The following is a 16,043-nucleotide window of genomic DNA, read 5'->3' on the forward strand; positions in this document are numbered from 1 at the left end:
GCAAGCAAACAGCGCTGGGTGCGCCGGGAGTCTCTGCTCCACCGGGACGCACACCTGTTACGTAAGGCGGCTGGTTTTTATGCTCCTAGGCTAATACATATTCATTACTACTTCTAGAAGAGGCAGGGTTATTATAATTGGTTTCCCGAATCCGAAGTCCTCCCAGGTGCGCCTGCTTATCAGTCTCTGTTAGTTTCTCGGGGGCCGCTCGGACAGGGAGGCTCATATTCTTCCTCCTTATCTAGTGGTCTCTTGGCCGGCTGTCAGAAGTTACTGCACATTCGTGCAAAGTCAGCAGTTTTTCTCCGAAGAAATCCCTTTGTTCTCTTCTCGCCTAAACCCAGGCCTCAATGTTAACCCTTCAAAACCCCTTAGTGGCACGAATTGCTGGACCATTTCTTACAATTCCTCCCTTTTTTTTTTTTTTAATCATCAATTCGTGTCTCTCCTTCAACCTTTGTCAGTAACAATTGGATTTCATCAGTCAGTTCTCGGGGTGTCCACTTCTTAAGCATCATTATCGACACGTCACCTTTTCTCTCCACTGAAGTCATCACAAATTGGGTGCTATTTATTATCTGCCGTATCAACAACGTAAAGCAAGGTATCATACAAGGTATAAACAATAATGTCACTATACCACATAAAAATAAAAACAGCATCCTTTTAACCCATGGTTCACCAGGCAACCATGAAAAGAAATCCCAATCCATACCCTTCCAAGTTTGTACTGGGACGTGGGCTAGCTTTCTAATTTCCTTTGTTATCTGCTTGACCACTTTTCCATTATCATCAGTCTGTAGACAACAATTAGAATCATTCAGTTTTCCACATACTCCCCCTTCTTCTGCTAGTAAATAGTCTAAGACCATTCTATGTTGGAATATAGCATTTCTCATTTGAGTGGATTGGTCAGCCAAAAGATCCAAGGCTGTCGCTGTTTGATTTGTTACAACTTCGAGGATAGCTTGCAACCTAATTATTCGGTTCAAATTATAAATAGGTTCTCGGGCTCCTGATATCAACTCATTTGGGTTCCAGGTAGCTGGCCCATAATGCTGTATGATTCTTTCAGGAGGCCATTCATCCTTTCCCCATTTTTGGGCACTATCCCCGGATAAGGAAGTATCAATAGATCGTTTTACTCTGTTCAGGTCATCATATAATCTTATTCCTAAATGATTTCCTTGTGTTTGTGACAATAAAAAGAACAAGGGTCTTATGTACCCCCCATAGCATATTCCCGACCAGTTTCCAGGTAGCCTCTTGTAAGCATGTTTGCCACACACCCAATAATGTCCCTTTAGGGCCCACGTCCCGTTTGGAAAATGACCATCCCATCCATCTTTACCCTTTGGGGCGTGATAATACAGAGTGTCCTTGTTACCGAGTGGTCCTGTTACAATGTCTGCCCCGTTTGTACTCGTATATGCACGCTTCCAAGCTCCCACGTTGGGTTTCCACTTACAGTCACAATTCAGTTCTCTTTGGCGACCTGTCATATTATAAGCCTTTTTCGCCGTCCAATCTTGAGAGTGTGGGAAGCGCCTTCAATCATGGGGTTGGGCCCGCTTTCAAAGCTTGTGTTACCATTCAGCCCTTCAGGGTGATCCAGCTCCTGGAAAAACTAATCACAATTTTATTATGGGTTTAAAAGGTTCTCATGTTATTTTTCTCAGGACAAACTGATCTTGGTGTGGGAGAAGTCCGGTCGAGGCACTCTCACTCGGCGGTCAATACCCATAGGGGTTGCCTCCCTCGGTAGACCATACACGCCGCAGTGGAGGGTCCTACCCCGGTCTTGCCTTCTCCCTTTCCTCCCTTCAGCCTTGTCCTCTTTATCCAGTGCCCTTAATTCATGCAGAACCTCATTGCTGGGATATCAGTTCCTCTTTAGTCTCAGTTTCAGTTCCCCAGGAGTGGACTCAACCCTCCAGGCTTCGGTAGTTATTGGTCCTTTTATTCTGGATGCGTGGGTCCAACCCCTTTCTGCTGTTCTCACAGCTGTTTCAGTAGTAAGTAAAACAAGGTACAGTCCCTCCCATCGGGGGTTCAATGATTCTTCTCTCCAGGTTTTTATTAAGACCTTGTCTCCTGGTTGTATTTTATGAATAGCAAATCCTAAAGGTGGTGTCTGAGTCATCATCCCAATTTCTCTTATCTCCTGTAATCTCCTTCCAATGGTAATTATGTATTTCTGGATACTATGATCCTCAACTACATTGTTCCCTAGGGGCATCCCTTGAGAATAAGGCATACCATATAACATTTCATATGATGATAACCAGTCTCACTGTGTGGTTTAGTTCTTATGTTTAAAAGTGCCAATGGTAAGCATTTCGTCCAGGGCAGCTGTGTCTCGATCATTAACTTAGCCAATTGTTGTTTTATTGTTTGATTCATCCTTTCTACTTTCCCTGAGCTTTGTGGGTGCCACGGAGTGTGGTATTCCCACTGAATACCTTTCAAGGGGTACATCCTTCAAATCTTTGTGGCTGGCGTATGTTCGATTATTTCCACACAATTGTGTTCCAACGGTCCTTCTTCTGGAACGGTTCCTAGAAATACTGCTGGATATAACAGGTTAGTCGTTTTCAAGGTTATGTCATCTTGTTCAGTTAGGATTGCCTGATATTTCATCTTCCAGCTGGGTGATAACCAGTGCCCCCCCCCCCCTTTGTTCCAAAACGGTTGTTACCATATTTGGTCCAAAAACTTCAATATGTTTTCCCATTTGAAGGCAAATAATTTTCTACTATCTTTATCAAGAGGTATGCAAAAGAAGGCATCCTTTAAATCTATCACGGTAAACCATTTATATTTCCCTTTCACAGATGTTAACAATGTGTAAGGATTAGCTACTACCGGGTGAATATTCTTTGTTATTTCATTTATTGCTCTAAGATCTTGTACAAATCTATACTCGCCATTCGGCTTCTTTACTGGAAAAATTGGAGTATTGTATTCCGATTTACATTCTTCCAGAATCTGATATTTGAGAAATTTGTCAATAATTTTCACCATTCCTGTGCCTAGCTTCTATCTTAAGTGGATATTGTTTGATTCAAACAGGTTTGGCTCCTTCCTTTAATTCCACCTTTACCAGTTGTGCCAGTTTCGACTTCCCTGGTACATCTGTTTCCCGTACTGTTGCTATAACTGCATTTTCTACTTCTCTTGGAATATTAACAAAGGGTTTATCTTTGATCATTAGGATTTGTCCTACTTTGGACTCAGGTACCTTCATTATTAATTCTCCATCCTCAAAGGTTATTGTTGCATCTAATTTGGCTAATAGATCCCGTCCCAAGAGTGGCATCGGGCATTCTGGTACATACTAAAATTCATGGGTTAGTTCCTTACCCCCAAAACGCAAATCAAGGGGTTGTAAGAATGGCCTTTCCTCCTCTTTCCCTGTGGCTCCAATTATTGTAGTTGTCTTAGTTCCTAATCGTCCTTTTAAACTATTTAACACTGAATATGTTGCTCCTATTACATTTACAGCCTAATTAACACAGAGAAAGAAGCTCCCATAACCAACAAAAAATTCAAGCCTCTGTCTTCGTTTCCTAGCTTTATTTCAACTAGTGGACCTGCTAGGGTAGATGCCCCAGGTCCCCATCATTCCTGACTGTTGTTTGTCCTGCAGCCTAAGACAATTTCTTTCTGATATCAGGGGCTGATTGCCCTGGAAAGAGGTTAGCCAGTTGCCTCTCTCTCTCTTTTTTTTTTTTTTTTTTTTTTTTAAGCCAGGTCCATTTTTTTTTTTTTCATTGCATTTCAAAGTTGGTCCAGAAATTCAAAAATTCCATAAATTCCATAGGGGTTTCTTTTGGACCTTGTTGGAACAGATTCTCAATTCCCAATAGCCAATTTAACCAGATTTTAGTATTTACATAATTTCCGGGGTGATTAGGGTCTCAGTGAGGGGGTCGGTCAGGGGAATGCAATCGTTGAAAGTTCCCTGAGCGGTCCCATTGGCAATCTGAGCTCACACAGGAACTCAGGTTGTTTCAAGAGTTAGCTGCTTTTCTGTTTCCACGACAACTCTCTCGGACCCATCACGGTCCCCCTGCCCCAGAGGGTTCACACCCGCGATTTAGAGATCTCAGCCTCGGGTTGAGAGGGAACTATTAACATTCCTACATCCTCTTTCCCTGCTCATTCAACTTCAAACAGCTCTGTTAAATACTACATGCCACACAACCTTTAACACCTTCAACAATCCTTTTAACGCTTCCTTTATCTTTCTCCAGCCCGTACTTTTCTAATGCCAACACCAAAGGCTCAGTCAGGGGCCAACTTAATTCCAAACCTTTTCCCTCCAACATGCTGAAACAACATATCACTATACAACATTTCATCCTATTTTCCTTCTCTCCTCAAAAACATTAATTGCAAGACACTGTTATAGTCGATTGATCCATAAAGTGGCCATTTAGTTTATATAGTGGCCACCATTGATTGCAATACTTAGTGAAAGTCCTCTTGCTTTCTGTGCCCCCATTTCTAACAATATCCTTCCAATGTGCCAATATGCACCCAAGGAGGCTTTTTCTTTTTTAGGACGTCTTTTTTTTTTTTTTTTTTGGATTTTCCCCTTTTCCTTGATTTCCCATTCCCTTTTATTTATTTATATTAGTTACTGTCCCTTGTTTCAATTTCCACGCAAACCTTTTTATTGCAGGTTTTTACTATCTTTTCCTAATCTTCTTCCCAAATGTCCCAATTCTCTGGGATTAAACTCTTCTTTCCACATACAAACTTTACTATTTCAGATTATTAATGAGCCCCATTCCAATCATAAATCCGCAGGACTTCGGAAAAACACCTGAAGCACTCAGCCTTCTGTCTTCTAGACAAACAATAACACCTTTTCCACAAAATTTACATTTCAATAAGACCGAATTTCAAGCCAAATGCTAATTTTTCTCATGCACTTTGTTAGTAAGCCTACACAAAACAAGGAATCACTCCTGTGTATCCGTCAAGATGGGGGTTTAAAAAGGTATTGAGGCCTAAATAAATTCGCTCTCCCCCTTCTTACCAAATTCCCAGGGCTCAGGCCCGAACCACCAAAGAAGTGACTCTCCGTTCTACCACTTTGATAATCAGTCAGCCCCGCTCCCCCGATACTTGGGAAACTGACCGAACACCACCGCGAATATACCCAAACTTCTAAACTGTTACTTAGATAATGCTCCCACCTTCCTCCTTGACACAGTCAAAACATTTAAGAACAAAACAGGATTACAAGATGCACCACCGGGGGTGGATTGTTAGGATACAGAGGTGGTAGGTTATCCAATGACTCCCATTCATCATCTTTTTCTTTTTCCTTTTTTTTTTATTTTTTATTTTTTTGTTCTCTTCTTCGTCAAACTTCTCGTCTGCTTTTAGTGTAAATATTGAGGCTGGAAAAGGACGTGAGATCCTGATCCATAATCCTGCATAATCACTTTCCTCCTGGCTAAAAGGTTCCTTTGAATTAACATGTATATTTAAGGCCTGGCAAACCCAGTCTTCAAAGGATCCGAAAACGGGCCAAAAGACATGTGGTCTTAAAGGCTCCTTTGGCCATTCTGTCATACAATACTGAACCATTTTTAATTTACTTTTTCCCTTTTCTGGGGCCCCTATCGTTCCAATTTCTAATCATTATCCCTAATGGACTTTCTGGTGGTATGTCTGGTAATTTGCTCCCTTTTCTCTGGTCCCGGGTCTTCAATTTTGTCTGACCCATCTAGGAATTTTACTGTGGCAATTCCTACAGCCCTTGGTTGCCTTAGTGAGAGTGTCTTGCAGGGGGTTTAGGACCTATCACCCACCCACGAATCCTATAGGAATCGCTTCGGTCCTTCACCGGCCAAGTCCCTCGCGGGAGATTGGAACCGCGGTTAGAAGACCTCCACAATCGCTTCGGAACTACGTTCCATCTCAGTCACACTCTCACACACACAGGCAACCGAAACCCACCCAACCGAACGGTATACGCCTTAAATACTTACGACTCCGTCGTCTTCGTTCGGATCTTCGCGCGCAGAATTACGGGCAAAATATAGTGCTGCAGCCGGCAAAGGGAGCTCATAAAAAAATCTAAATCTTTGCTTGCCCTTATTCAGGTTCAAGATGGCATTAGCCCTGACCTGACTCGAACAGGAGCCACCAAATGGTGGGGGCGCCCCTCCTAGATCAAGTCAGAATTCAGGAACCAAGACCATCCCGGACGAGCCCCCAATTGTTATAAATGACTGAGTCCCAAATAGGATTACAATCAGAGTTTACAATTTATTAAACGAATAGAGGCAAGCAAACAGCGCTGGGTGCGCCGGGAGTCTCTGCTCCACCGGGACGCACACCTGTTACGTAAGGCGGCTGGTTTTTATGCTCCTAGGCTAATACATATTCATTACTACTTCTAGAAGAGGCAGGGTTATTATAATTGGTTTCCCGAATCCGAAGTCCTCCCAGGTGCGCCTGCTTATCAGTCTCTGTTAGTTCCTCGGGGGCCGCTCGGACAGGGAGGCTCATATTCTTCCTCCTTATCTAGTGGTCTCTTGGCCGGCTGTCAGAAGTTACTGCACATTCGTGCAAAGTCAGCAGTTTTTCTCCGAAGAAATCCCTTTGTTCTCTTCTCGCCTAAACCCAGGCCTCAATGTTAACCCTTCAAAACCCCTTAGTGGCACGAATTGCTGGACCATTTCTTACATTCCTGTGTGTTTATCCTCTATGGTTACCTTGCAGACGTGCTCACACCAGCTCAGCTGGGGATGATTTTCAAAGCAAGCGGATGTGACCAGCAGAATGAGGAAATAAACTGTGAATCTTCTGGCCGCTACCGAACGATCACTGGCAAGTGCAACAACAGGTGAGGGGGCTGTGTTAAAGGGAGGATGGATGCATGGGTCCTCCATCAGTAGGAACAGACCTATGGACCCATAGATGATCCATATAGGATGCCTTATTTAGGGTTTTACAGCCCACAGTGTTGTTTCCTAGATGCATGAAGATTTTAATTACAGCCTTACTTCAGGGGTTCTTGGTATCATACGTAAAGGAGCTCTTTGGCCAAAATGCCAACAATTCTGACCCTTCTCTTTCTGCTTTCTCCTGGGTTTTGTCTGGCTCTACCCCCTTGCAGGGTTTCATAGTGCTTCCTGGCTTCCCACCTGGGTATACGACCTGGCTGCATGTGAAATGGGGCGTGAACTGGCCATCTGCATGCCCCAGTCTCTGCCCAGGAGGAAATCTGGATACGCAGGCTGGGTGCAAGCACCTTGTGCAGGTCCCATGGGCATATGGATGGACATGACTGTAATATGGAATGTAAAAACTATTTCTTAGTACTTACAGAGCTTTCCTAGTGAAGGAAAACAGTGGAGTATTTTCAAAAGAACAGCACAGGAATATTCCCCATCCCTCCCCTGTTGCCAAGCACCTGCTAGGCAGAGCATGTCCTGGGAGCTGTGGCCATAAAACGCTTTGGCCATAAAAAGCTGTGTCTCCCCTTTCTTGGGAGGAGAAAGGAATTCAGACAGGTCTGCCTGCCTAGAGGATGACTTTGCCTTCAGATGTCTGTGTAAGAAACAGGGAGAGAGCTAGCTGTGTCCTTCCATTTTCAGAAGGTGGTGGCTTCATTTGGGAGGGAGACCTAGGATCTGGGATAACGATGGGTCCATCAGACCTGAGCCGGACCTAACGCCACTAACATTTTGCCATTCTTCCATTCACTGGTGCAGGAAAAACCCATTACTAGGAGCTTCAAACAGAGCCCTGGCCAGATGGTTGCCAGCAGACTATGAAGATGGTGTGTCAGTTCCCCATGGGTGGACGGAAAAAAAGCGTTCCTCTGGATTCCCCTTTCCACTGGTAAGTCCTTACAAGTCCGCTAGTTAGCATTGTGGTGATCAGGAGGCAGGAAGATAAATTCACCTACTTCAGGTGTCATCTGACTATATGAGACTCTCCATGGTGACCTAATGGAAATGCTTTCTCACTCCCATGCTTGGATGAAAAGCAAAGGAAAATGAATCTGATTACTGCAGAAGAAACAAAGAAAGACCTGCATGATGCTTTCTTTTAACTCAAGTACATTTAAGCCAATATAATTCACTTTAAGGTCTGACTCAGCTTTTTTTGATTTGTTTTGTGGAAGTTGTTTGTCTCTTGAATTGTCTCCTGAAAAGCACTATGTCAGAGAATAAAATGAGCTAGAGAATCTCTGGAATAAAAGACATTGAGCTATAAATTCTGTTTGTGCACCCATGGGTGAGTGATCAGTGAGGGACGTGTGTGTGGCTCTGGTGGCACCTGGAGGGGAGATGGTTTCAGGTCACTTGAGCTTGGTGCACCACCAGCAGTAATGAGGAGCAAAGATTTTCCATGTTGTGTGCCTTATGGTCATGGTTTCTTGTGCTTCCTAACTCTGCTCTAAAGCACATTATGAGGGCTGGAGCAGTTTTTACCACTTTTTCTGCAGTAATAACTGAAGGAAGAGCTGATGGAGAAATGGTGATAGGGGACAGACCAGAAGAAAAGAAAAAGGGGTTGGGAGAGTATCCTGCCTATGGGAGAAGTGTACCTGACCAAGGAGCATTTGAACTGTGAAGGATTATACATGTGCTAGTAACCAGGGGGAATTTACCAAGAAAACTTTCAGAAATTCCTAAATACTTTTTTCCTTACACTTCTATTTCAAAGCAATATTTGAAAAAAATTTGACTCCCTTTCCCAGTCTAAGAACTAGAGTATGGCTCTTTCTTAACTGCTTCCATATGTCCATTAAGGGATGCTCTTTGACTAGAAGCTCAGAAACCTGGCTAGATTTAAGAGTACAATGCTCAGCAAAGAGGGCTCTCTGTAATTCCTTCCAGTCCAGAGTCTTGTTTTGTCTTTTTTTTTTTTTTTAATGTGACGTATGAGGAATCATTCCTTGTGATTTTTGTTGACAACCCGACAGATTCACCCATTCCTATAGCCATTTCCTAATGCACGTGTTCTGCCTTCATCCTGCGCAGGTTCGAAAGGTGTCAAATGAGATCGTCCGTTTCCCCCCTGGGCAGCTCAAGCTGGACCAGCAGCGATCACTCATGTTCATGCAGTGGGGTCAGTTTATTGACCATGACCTTGATTTCAGTCCTGAAACCCCAGCCAGAGTCACCTTCAGTGGCAAAGTGGATTGTCACACTAGCTGTGCCAAGCAGCCCCCCTGCTTTCCCATCAAGGTACAGCCAGCCTGCCTCTTGCAGAGAAGCTGGGGACAGGGTATTGGTCCTCCGACCAGGAGGTGCTGGTTGCTCTCCCTGTCCTGGCCACCAAGGAACAGCCTTGCAGAGCAGGCCAGGGGGGACAGACCACTCTTTCTGAGGTGGCGGTGCTTGCTCCAAGGAGCTGTCCCCAGCTGTAAGCACATCCACAGCCTTTCCCCTGTTTTCAACCTTTAACCCCATCTCCTTCAAGAATATGGATTTATTTCGGAGGTATAATGCAAAGACAACACGGACGGTGCCTGGGTTATAGTAAGTGTGTCAGAGATAGGATTTGGTGGGTGTTAATGTCCCATTGGTACCCTGAAAAATGCCCATTTGATGGTTAACTGCTTCATAGTGTCTGGAATGAGGAAGTGGCGAGCACCTCTCAGCAGTGGCTAAGGCTTTGAGCTAGAAAACTCAACAGCCATATTGCAGTCTCTGCTCCAGTAAGCACAAGTCCACCCTGCAGCACTACTCTCCTGATTTTCGGGATGTATTGCAGCTCTGGCTCGCTCGCATACCCATATTTCCTCCCAAGGAAAACTGTGACAGGTTGGGGCATCACTGAGTATTTGCCACATGTGCATTTGAGAACACAGCCAGTGTTACAAGTGCTGGATGGCAACTGTCCACAATGTGGAGTAGATATGGACATTAGACTGCAATATAAGATAGGAACACCCGAGCTTCTAAGATTTGATCTGATATGTATTTACCCAGGGGAAGAAGTTTATGTATCCATGGGACTTTCTTTGTGGATACTCAGGCACCTCCAGGCTTTCTCACATATTTGGAACTCCTAAAAAAAGCATCTCTGCTGTCTGTCTGACCCTTCATAGATGGGATTTTGGACCAGTGTCAACACTGCCTACCGTGAAAGCTGCCTCTGAAATCACTACTGCCTGGCTTTTCTTATGGTTGTAGTATCACAGTGCAGAGTTTCTGCACCCCTGAAATGATGATGGATTATTCCCTTATCTTTCTTCAGATCCCACCCAATGACCCACGAGTTAAAAACACCAGAGATTGCCTCCCATTCATTCGCTCAGCTCCTGCTTGTGACGGTGGCAAAGCAATTCGAGAACAGATCAACGCGCTCACCTCCTTTCTTGATGGCAGTGTGGTGTACGGCAGTGAGGTGCCTTTGGCCAACAAGCTGAGGGATCGCACCAACCAGCTGGGCTTGCTGGCTATTAATCGGAATTTTACTGACAGGGGCATGGCGTATATGCCCTTTGACTATATGTCAAAGGACCCCTGTCTCATGGTCAGCAAGGGAGCTAAAATTCCATGCTTTCTTGCAGGTAAGTTGGTTGTTGAAACCCTTGCAGGTTCCCTAGCCTTGAAATCTAGAGTGAACAGTTCCACCAGCTCTGGTTCACTTCTTTAATTGCTTGTTTCTTGTATTTAAGTAGAAAAGGGAGCATAGCAAAACATGGTGAATGACTGAGGCAGGCAGGTAGGAGAAAGCTCTTCACTTCCTGAGTCTTTCTTGTGACCATATCCCTGCTGTGAGGATTCTCCATCTGTGCTCAGCAGCCCTGCCCTGGAGTAGAGCCAGCAGGGACACAGTGCTGCCATGGATGCCATGGTGCACCCAGGGCCCCATGCAGCTCCTGGATGGAGCCAAGCGAACACAGCACTAGCAGACTGGCTGGGATGCATTGGCTTGTCCATGCTTGTCACTTGGCAGCTGCCTCTCTCCCATCTGGATAGATACAGGTGTGTTTGTGCTGGGCTGGGTCACTACCAAGAAATATTTGCTAGGGCTGCTGCACTGACAGAAGCTCAGATCCCAGCTGGACTGAGAAAAGGACTAATCGCAGACCGAGGTGACCCCACCACCGAGAAGGCTGGGGCTGCACTGGCAGCATGCTGGCAGCGCAGACCTTTACCGATCAACACAATCTCCCGCTCCATTTGTCACCCTTTTGGCATCCTCTTGACCATTTCTTCAACCCAAGCTAAATCCTTTTGTCCTGTGCAGAGCCAGGACCTTCCATCTGCTGCTGCTTGCTGCTTGTCCTGTTCCCAGCACACGGAGGCCAATATATTTCATTTCCCAAGGTCCTGAGCAGTGCTCCCTTCTCCCTGGCTCCTGCTAGTGAGGAGCAGGGTGCTGCTACAAGTGTGTGAGAACCCACAGAGGAAAGTTTCTCACCCCTTGGTCCTTCCTTTTGGCCAGCAGGACCTCTTGTCTAACGCTTGATGGCTCTGGCCACACTGGGCTGTTCATGGCACCTGAGGGCATGACAGATCTCATCAGCTGTGGAGCTGATTTCTGTTCCCTTGCCCCCTGCACATCTGGCCTAGGCTGCTCTGAACAACATCCCTGTACACCTTGGTGATACATCCAAGGTGACAGGACCAGTGGGAGAGCTCTGCTTGGTGTCATCCTCCAGGTCCCTCCTTTCAGGTTCTTGGTGTTTTCTGTTTCCCTTCTGTTTCTGTTTCTGTTTCCCTTGGCCTCTCACAGCTGCCTATCTCTCCCATGGAGACATCTCCATGTCTCCAGCTGCTTCCCCAGTTCCGTGCAGGTCCTCAGTGAGGACCCTGCAGGGCCTGTGGCAGATGCCCAGTGGGGAGCAGAGCAGGCAGGTGCATCGGGTGCTTCCTGGTGTGGGCTTCCCATCTCAAGCACCTGTGGGCTGCCTGAGCAGTTTCTGTTACGTAGCTGGGTACATGGACATCAACAAAATCATAGTGAAGGGGTTCAGGCTTACTCAGAGGCTCCTTGCAGGTCCCCACAAACTCCTTTGAAAATTCAGTCTTATTTGTGACTTTTCCGGTCCCTGAGAACTGAGGCAGCTGTACATGTGCTGTTACCTAACAGGGTTCAGCGATTTCATCCTTGGAGTTCCTTTGGAAGCCCTGAGTGGATGCTATCTGCTGGAGGAAACCTCACAGTGCTCGTTTTGTCTCTTCTTCTGTAGCCTCTTACAGACAGTCTTTGATAGTTAATGAAAAGGGCTCTGTGCTGAGTGCATGAGCAAATCCCTCTATTTACTATGGATCTAGGGGACTAAACACTATGCATTTACTCTTCTCTGAGTGCTTCTTTATACTCTCATCACCTGCTTGCTTTCAGGTTTCCTGCTCTAGACATTTGAAGAAGGATTTAATATTTCATTGTGATGCCTTTTGTAATTTATTCCTTCAAGTTGTGACTCATTTTGCTTTTACTTGTACTTTTCTGAGAGCTTGATTGTGACTGTCTTCATGCTTTGGCCATGGTTTCAGCTGGTTCGAAGGATGCCTTCTGACTTACAAAGCTCCCTTGGCTGTCCTGACTTCCCTCTGCCCATTTTCATTTCTGTCTTGAGCTCTGAGACTGTCGCTCTGATATAGGAGCCTGGAGGAGACCTACTTGTATTTAACTCCTTAAGTTACCTCTCTTAGACTTTTTTTTTTTTTTTAACCAAAAAATGGGCATAACCATGCTCATCTTGGCTATTGCTGCTTTGGCAGGAAATGGCTTTTCACCAGAGCTCTTTAGTCCTCTGGACTGTTCCTTCTCCTTGTGTGTGGTTCTCATCCATCTTCTTCATGATGCAGATATTGAGACACCTACAAAGCTCTCTGTGCATGGTTCAAAGCAGGATGTTTGCTTTCTCCCAGTGTGAAGCAGCCAGGCACACACAGGACGCTGGCAGTAAAACTGAGCACTCTTCTGATACTCATAGGTGACTCTCGAGCAAACGAGATGCTGGAGCTGGCGTGCATGCACACACTTTTTGTGCGGGAGCACAACCGCCTGGCTAGAGGACTGAAGAGATTAAATCCACACTGGAATGGAGAGAAGCTCTACCAGGAGGCACGGAAGATTGTGGGTGCCATGATCCAGGTACAGCCACCATGTCACACCCCAGCTCTGCTGCCTTGTCTTGCAGCCTCACCGAGTTAATATGGTGGGATTGCTAGTGTGGGGTTTCCATAGGGTGCAGTGTTTTGGGGTGCAAATAATCAAATGCTTTTCACTAACTCCTTTAGGCTAAAGTAAAACCACCCAGAGATACCTGAAATAACATGTGCAGAGGGGGTCTCCCTGAATCTTTGATGTTCCTCTACTGTTACATTTCTGAATTGTTTGATGTGTTTTTAACTGCACATTTTTGTTTGATGAACATGAGGACAGAAAAGTCAGAGGAAAAGTTTTCCCAGTGTTTTGTGCAGGATAATAATGCTATTGGAGATTTGGATTAAAATTCCTCTGGGTTGTAAGTCTGATCCTCTCAAGAAGTCCCATGTGCTGGTGGGTGCAACCAGCCGTGACATTCTGTTGTCCTTATGGTTTTAGAGCAGAGATGCTTGGGTCCATGCTACACTACAGATTTTCCCCTGACTGAGATGCTAGGGTCGCAGAAATACTTCTGTGCTTGGATGGGATCTGTCAGTGTCTCTAGTCCAGCCTCCAGTTCAGAGCAGGACCAGCTTCAAAAACAGATGAGGTTTCACAGCTGGCAGAAAAGGCTGGCTCCTACGACAGAAGACACAAGGTTACCAAAGATGGTGCTTAGTCATATCTAATTGGAAACCTATTTTCTGAGTTGGCTTGGCAAATTCTTTCAGTAATATCAAAAGGTTTAAGTTTTTAAAACTGTCAAAATTACATATTATGATAGTGTTGAATAAACAAATATTGAATAAGCCAATGTGGAGAGATTTAAACAATTGCATTAGAAGCACTGCCTCTTTCATCATGTTTAGACCAATGGTTTAATTTTCTTGCAATTCTCAGTCAATTAAGACATCTCCTGACAAAGAATTTGATTTTTTGAGTTGTATGCTTCAGCTTCCTCAATAACCCAAAGAGACAGGAAGCCAGGGCTGGAAACCTCTGCTCTGAGAGGACTAACAGCTGCCCATGGGAGGTGATATCTGTGTCACCACCATAGATCTTTTCTCTCATCTGAAGCATGTAATATGGGAGGGAGGAGGACATGCAGTTCTACATGGCTGCTGGAAATGGGCTCTACCTATAGTTCCAAGAGGGAATATTTGAGAGGTTGTGGCAGGCAATGCTAGCTTTCATCCTGCTCTCATCTGTCAAGATGTAAGGCTAGAGGTGAGGACCATGTCCGAGGACATCTGAGCACCAGCACCAACAGGCAGAGAATCCCAGTGCATTACACACAAAGGTTGAGCATGGGTCAGGCATCAGCAGTGTCTGTGCTTCCTGACGTTGCTGAAGCTGTTATGAAGCTTTGCATTTTCATGCCCTTGTCAGTGCTAGAGAGTGCAGAGATCCCTGCACATGGCTGGAGCAGCAGCCTGCAGTGCCTGTGCCTGTGCCTGGAGCTGCACTGCCAGTGGCATGGGGCAATGGCCAGGTGCAAAAGCTGTTTTGAACCGAGGCTACAGAGCTTTAGAAATACAATTGTCACTCAACAGTGTCAGAAAGGATCCTCAACAGACTGCCAGAGCACTTGGGTCAAGGTCTGATGAGGTGAAAGGAAAGTTGGCCCTGGGAAGTCTCTGCTCTGCATCTTGTGTTAGCAAAATCTCCTACAGAAATAGCATCAGAGAAGCCCAGTCTGACAGCTCCTGTTCAAGATGTAAGCAACAGCTCTCCCATTACTTTGTTTCCAAGGAAACTGATGGTTAAGCAATTAATGATTCACACTTCCCTTGATTCTCCTTAGATTATAACCTACAGGGACTACCTGCCTCTTTTGCTGGGAACAAGTTTACAGAAATGGATTCCTTGCTACCAAGGCTACAACGAGGCTGTGGATCCTCGCATATCCAATGTCTTCACTCTGGCTTTCCGTTTCGCTCATGCTTCAATTCCCCCATCTGTGGGCCGATTAAACCGAAATTATAAACCCATAAATCCCAAACTGCAACTCAGCAAAACCTTTTTTGGTGTCTGGAGGATTGTGAAAGAAGGTAAAGCCTTTCTTGCATGTCTTGGGTGTACCTTTACTTCATTTGGTCCTCTCTGGATAAGCTCCTGCATCGGTCAAACTTAAAAGCAGCTTGCATTAAATGTATTAAATCGTCTTTACTACCAGACAGAGTAGTTTTCCCAACATAGCTGTTCTCTGCAGTCAGATGTGACCCATCTTATTATGATGTATGCAGTCAGATTGCTTAATTGTTGTAGTTTCTAAGAACATTCAAAATATTTTCTTTCTAATGCTTTATGTGCAGGAAAACTGATTCTCCTGTACTAGAAGCTTATAATTAAATACAAGCTTTATTCAGACCTCTGGAGCCTCTTTCACACACACTTTCCACCCTATGCTGCTCACAAGTTGCTGTGTAACTGTTGCAGGCGGTATCGATCCCTTCCTGCGGAACCTGATGGCCAGTAAGGCCAAGCTGATGACACAGAAACAAATGGTTGTGGATGAACTCCGGGATCGGCTGTTCGAGCAGGTTGAAAGGATTGGGTTTGATTTGCCTGCACTTAACATGCAGCGTTGCAGAGATCATGGCCTTCCAGGTAAGCTGGCTGTGGCAGCAGAGCTGCCAAAGGAGAACAAGTGAAAATCAGGCAATCTTGTGATCGAACATTGAGAAACATCTCCAGCCCATGCTTGGCTGAAACTTGTCTCAGAGGACTTTTCCAAACCTTTTAGTCTTTTCTGTACTACCATCGATAAGTAGGTTGCAGGTTGTGCAATGAAGTCAGAGCCTGGCTGGAGCTGGAGAAGACACATGGAGGCACACAACCACAAGTACACTTAGCATTGCACAGAGTCAAGCATTCAGTATCTGATGCATTTATTTTGTTGTTTAAATGCCAAAATTATGAAAGTGGCTCATCAAGGGTCTGCAAGAGTCATT

At 45.1% G+C, this 16,043-nt stretch overlaps 1 protein-coding gene and 1 long non-coding RNA gene across 5 annotated transcripts in view; one reads left to right on the forward strand and one right to left on the reverse strand.

Moving 5' to 3' along the window:
• The window catches only part of LOC310884292 (myeloperoxidase-like), a 32,625-nt gene that overhangs the window by 10,279 nt on the left and 6,303 nt on the right, over positions 1-16,043 (forward strand). For all 4 annotated transcript variants that reach the window (XM_083805824.1, XM_083805827.1, XM_083805825.1 and 1 more), the window contains 7 exons: positions 6,745-6,868; positions 7,740-7,869; positions 9,018-9,224; positions 10,240-10,555; positions 12,935-13,095; positions 14,894-15,140; positions 15,529-15,699. In XM_083805824.1, coding sequence (XP_083661950.1) covers positions 6,745-6,868; positions 7,740-7,869; positions 9,018-9,224; positions 10,240-10,555; positions 12,935-13,095; positions 14,894-15,140; positions 15,529-15,699 — 1,356 coding nt within the window. The remainder of the gene's footprint in view (positions 1-6,744; positions 6,869-7,739; positions 7,870-9,017; positions 9,225-10,239; positions 10,556-12,934; positions 13,096-14,893; positions 15,141-15,528; positions 15,700-16,043) is intronic.
• On the reverse strand, positions 380-6,704 carry LOC310884295. Its single transcript, XR_014574126.1, has 2 exons — positions 2,463-6,704; positions 380-1,627 (listed from the first exon to the last, which is right to left on the reverse strand). It is a non-coding gene; the product is annotated as an uncharacterized lncRNA (long non-coding RNA).

The sequence above is a fragment of the Anser anser genome (genome assembly GCF_964211835.1).
Source record: "Anser anser genome assembly, chromosome: 20".
In the NCBI taxonomy this organism is placed as follows: Eukaryota; Metazoa; Chordata; class Aves; order Anseriformes; family Anatidae; genus Anser; species Anser anser.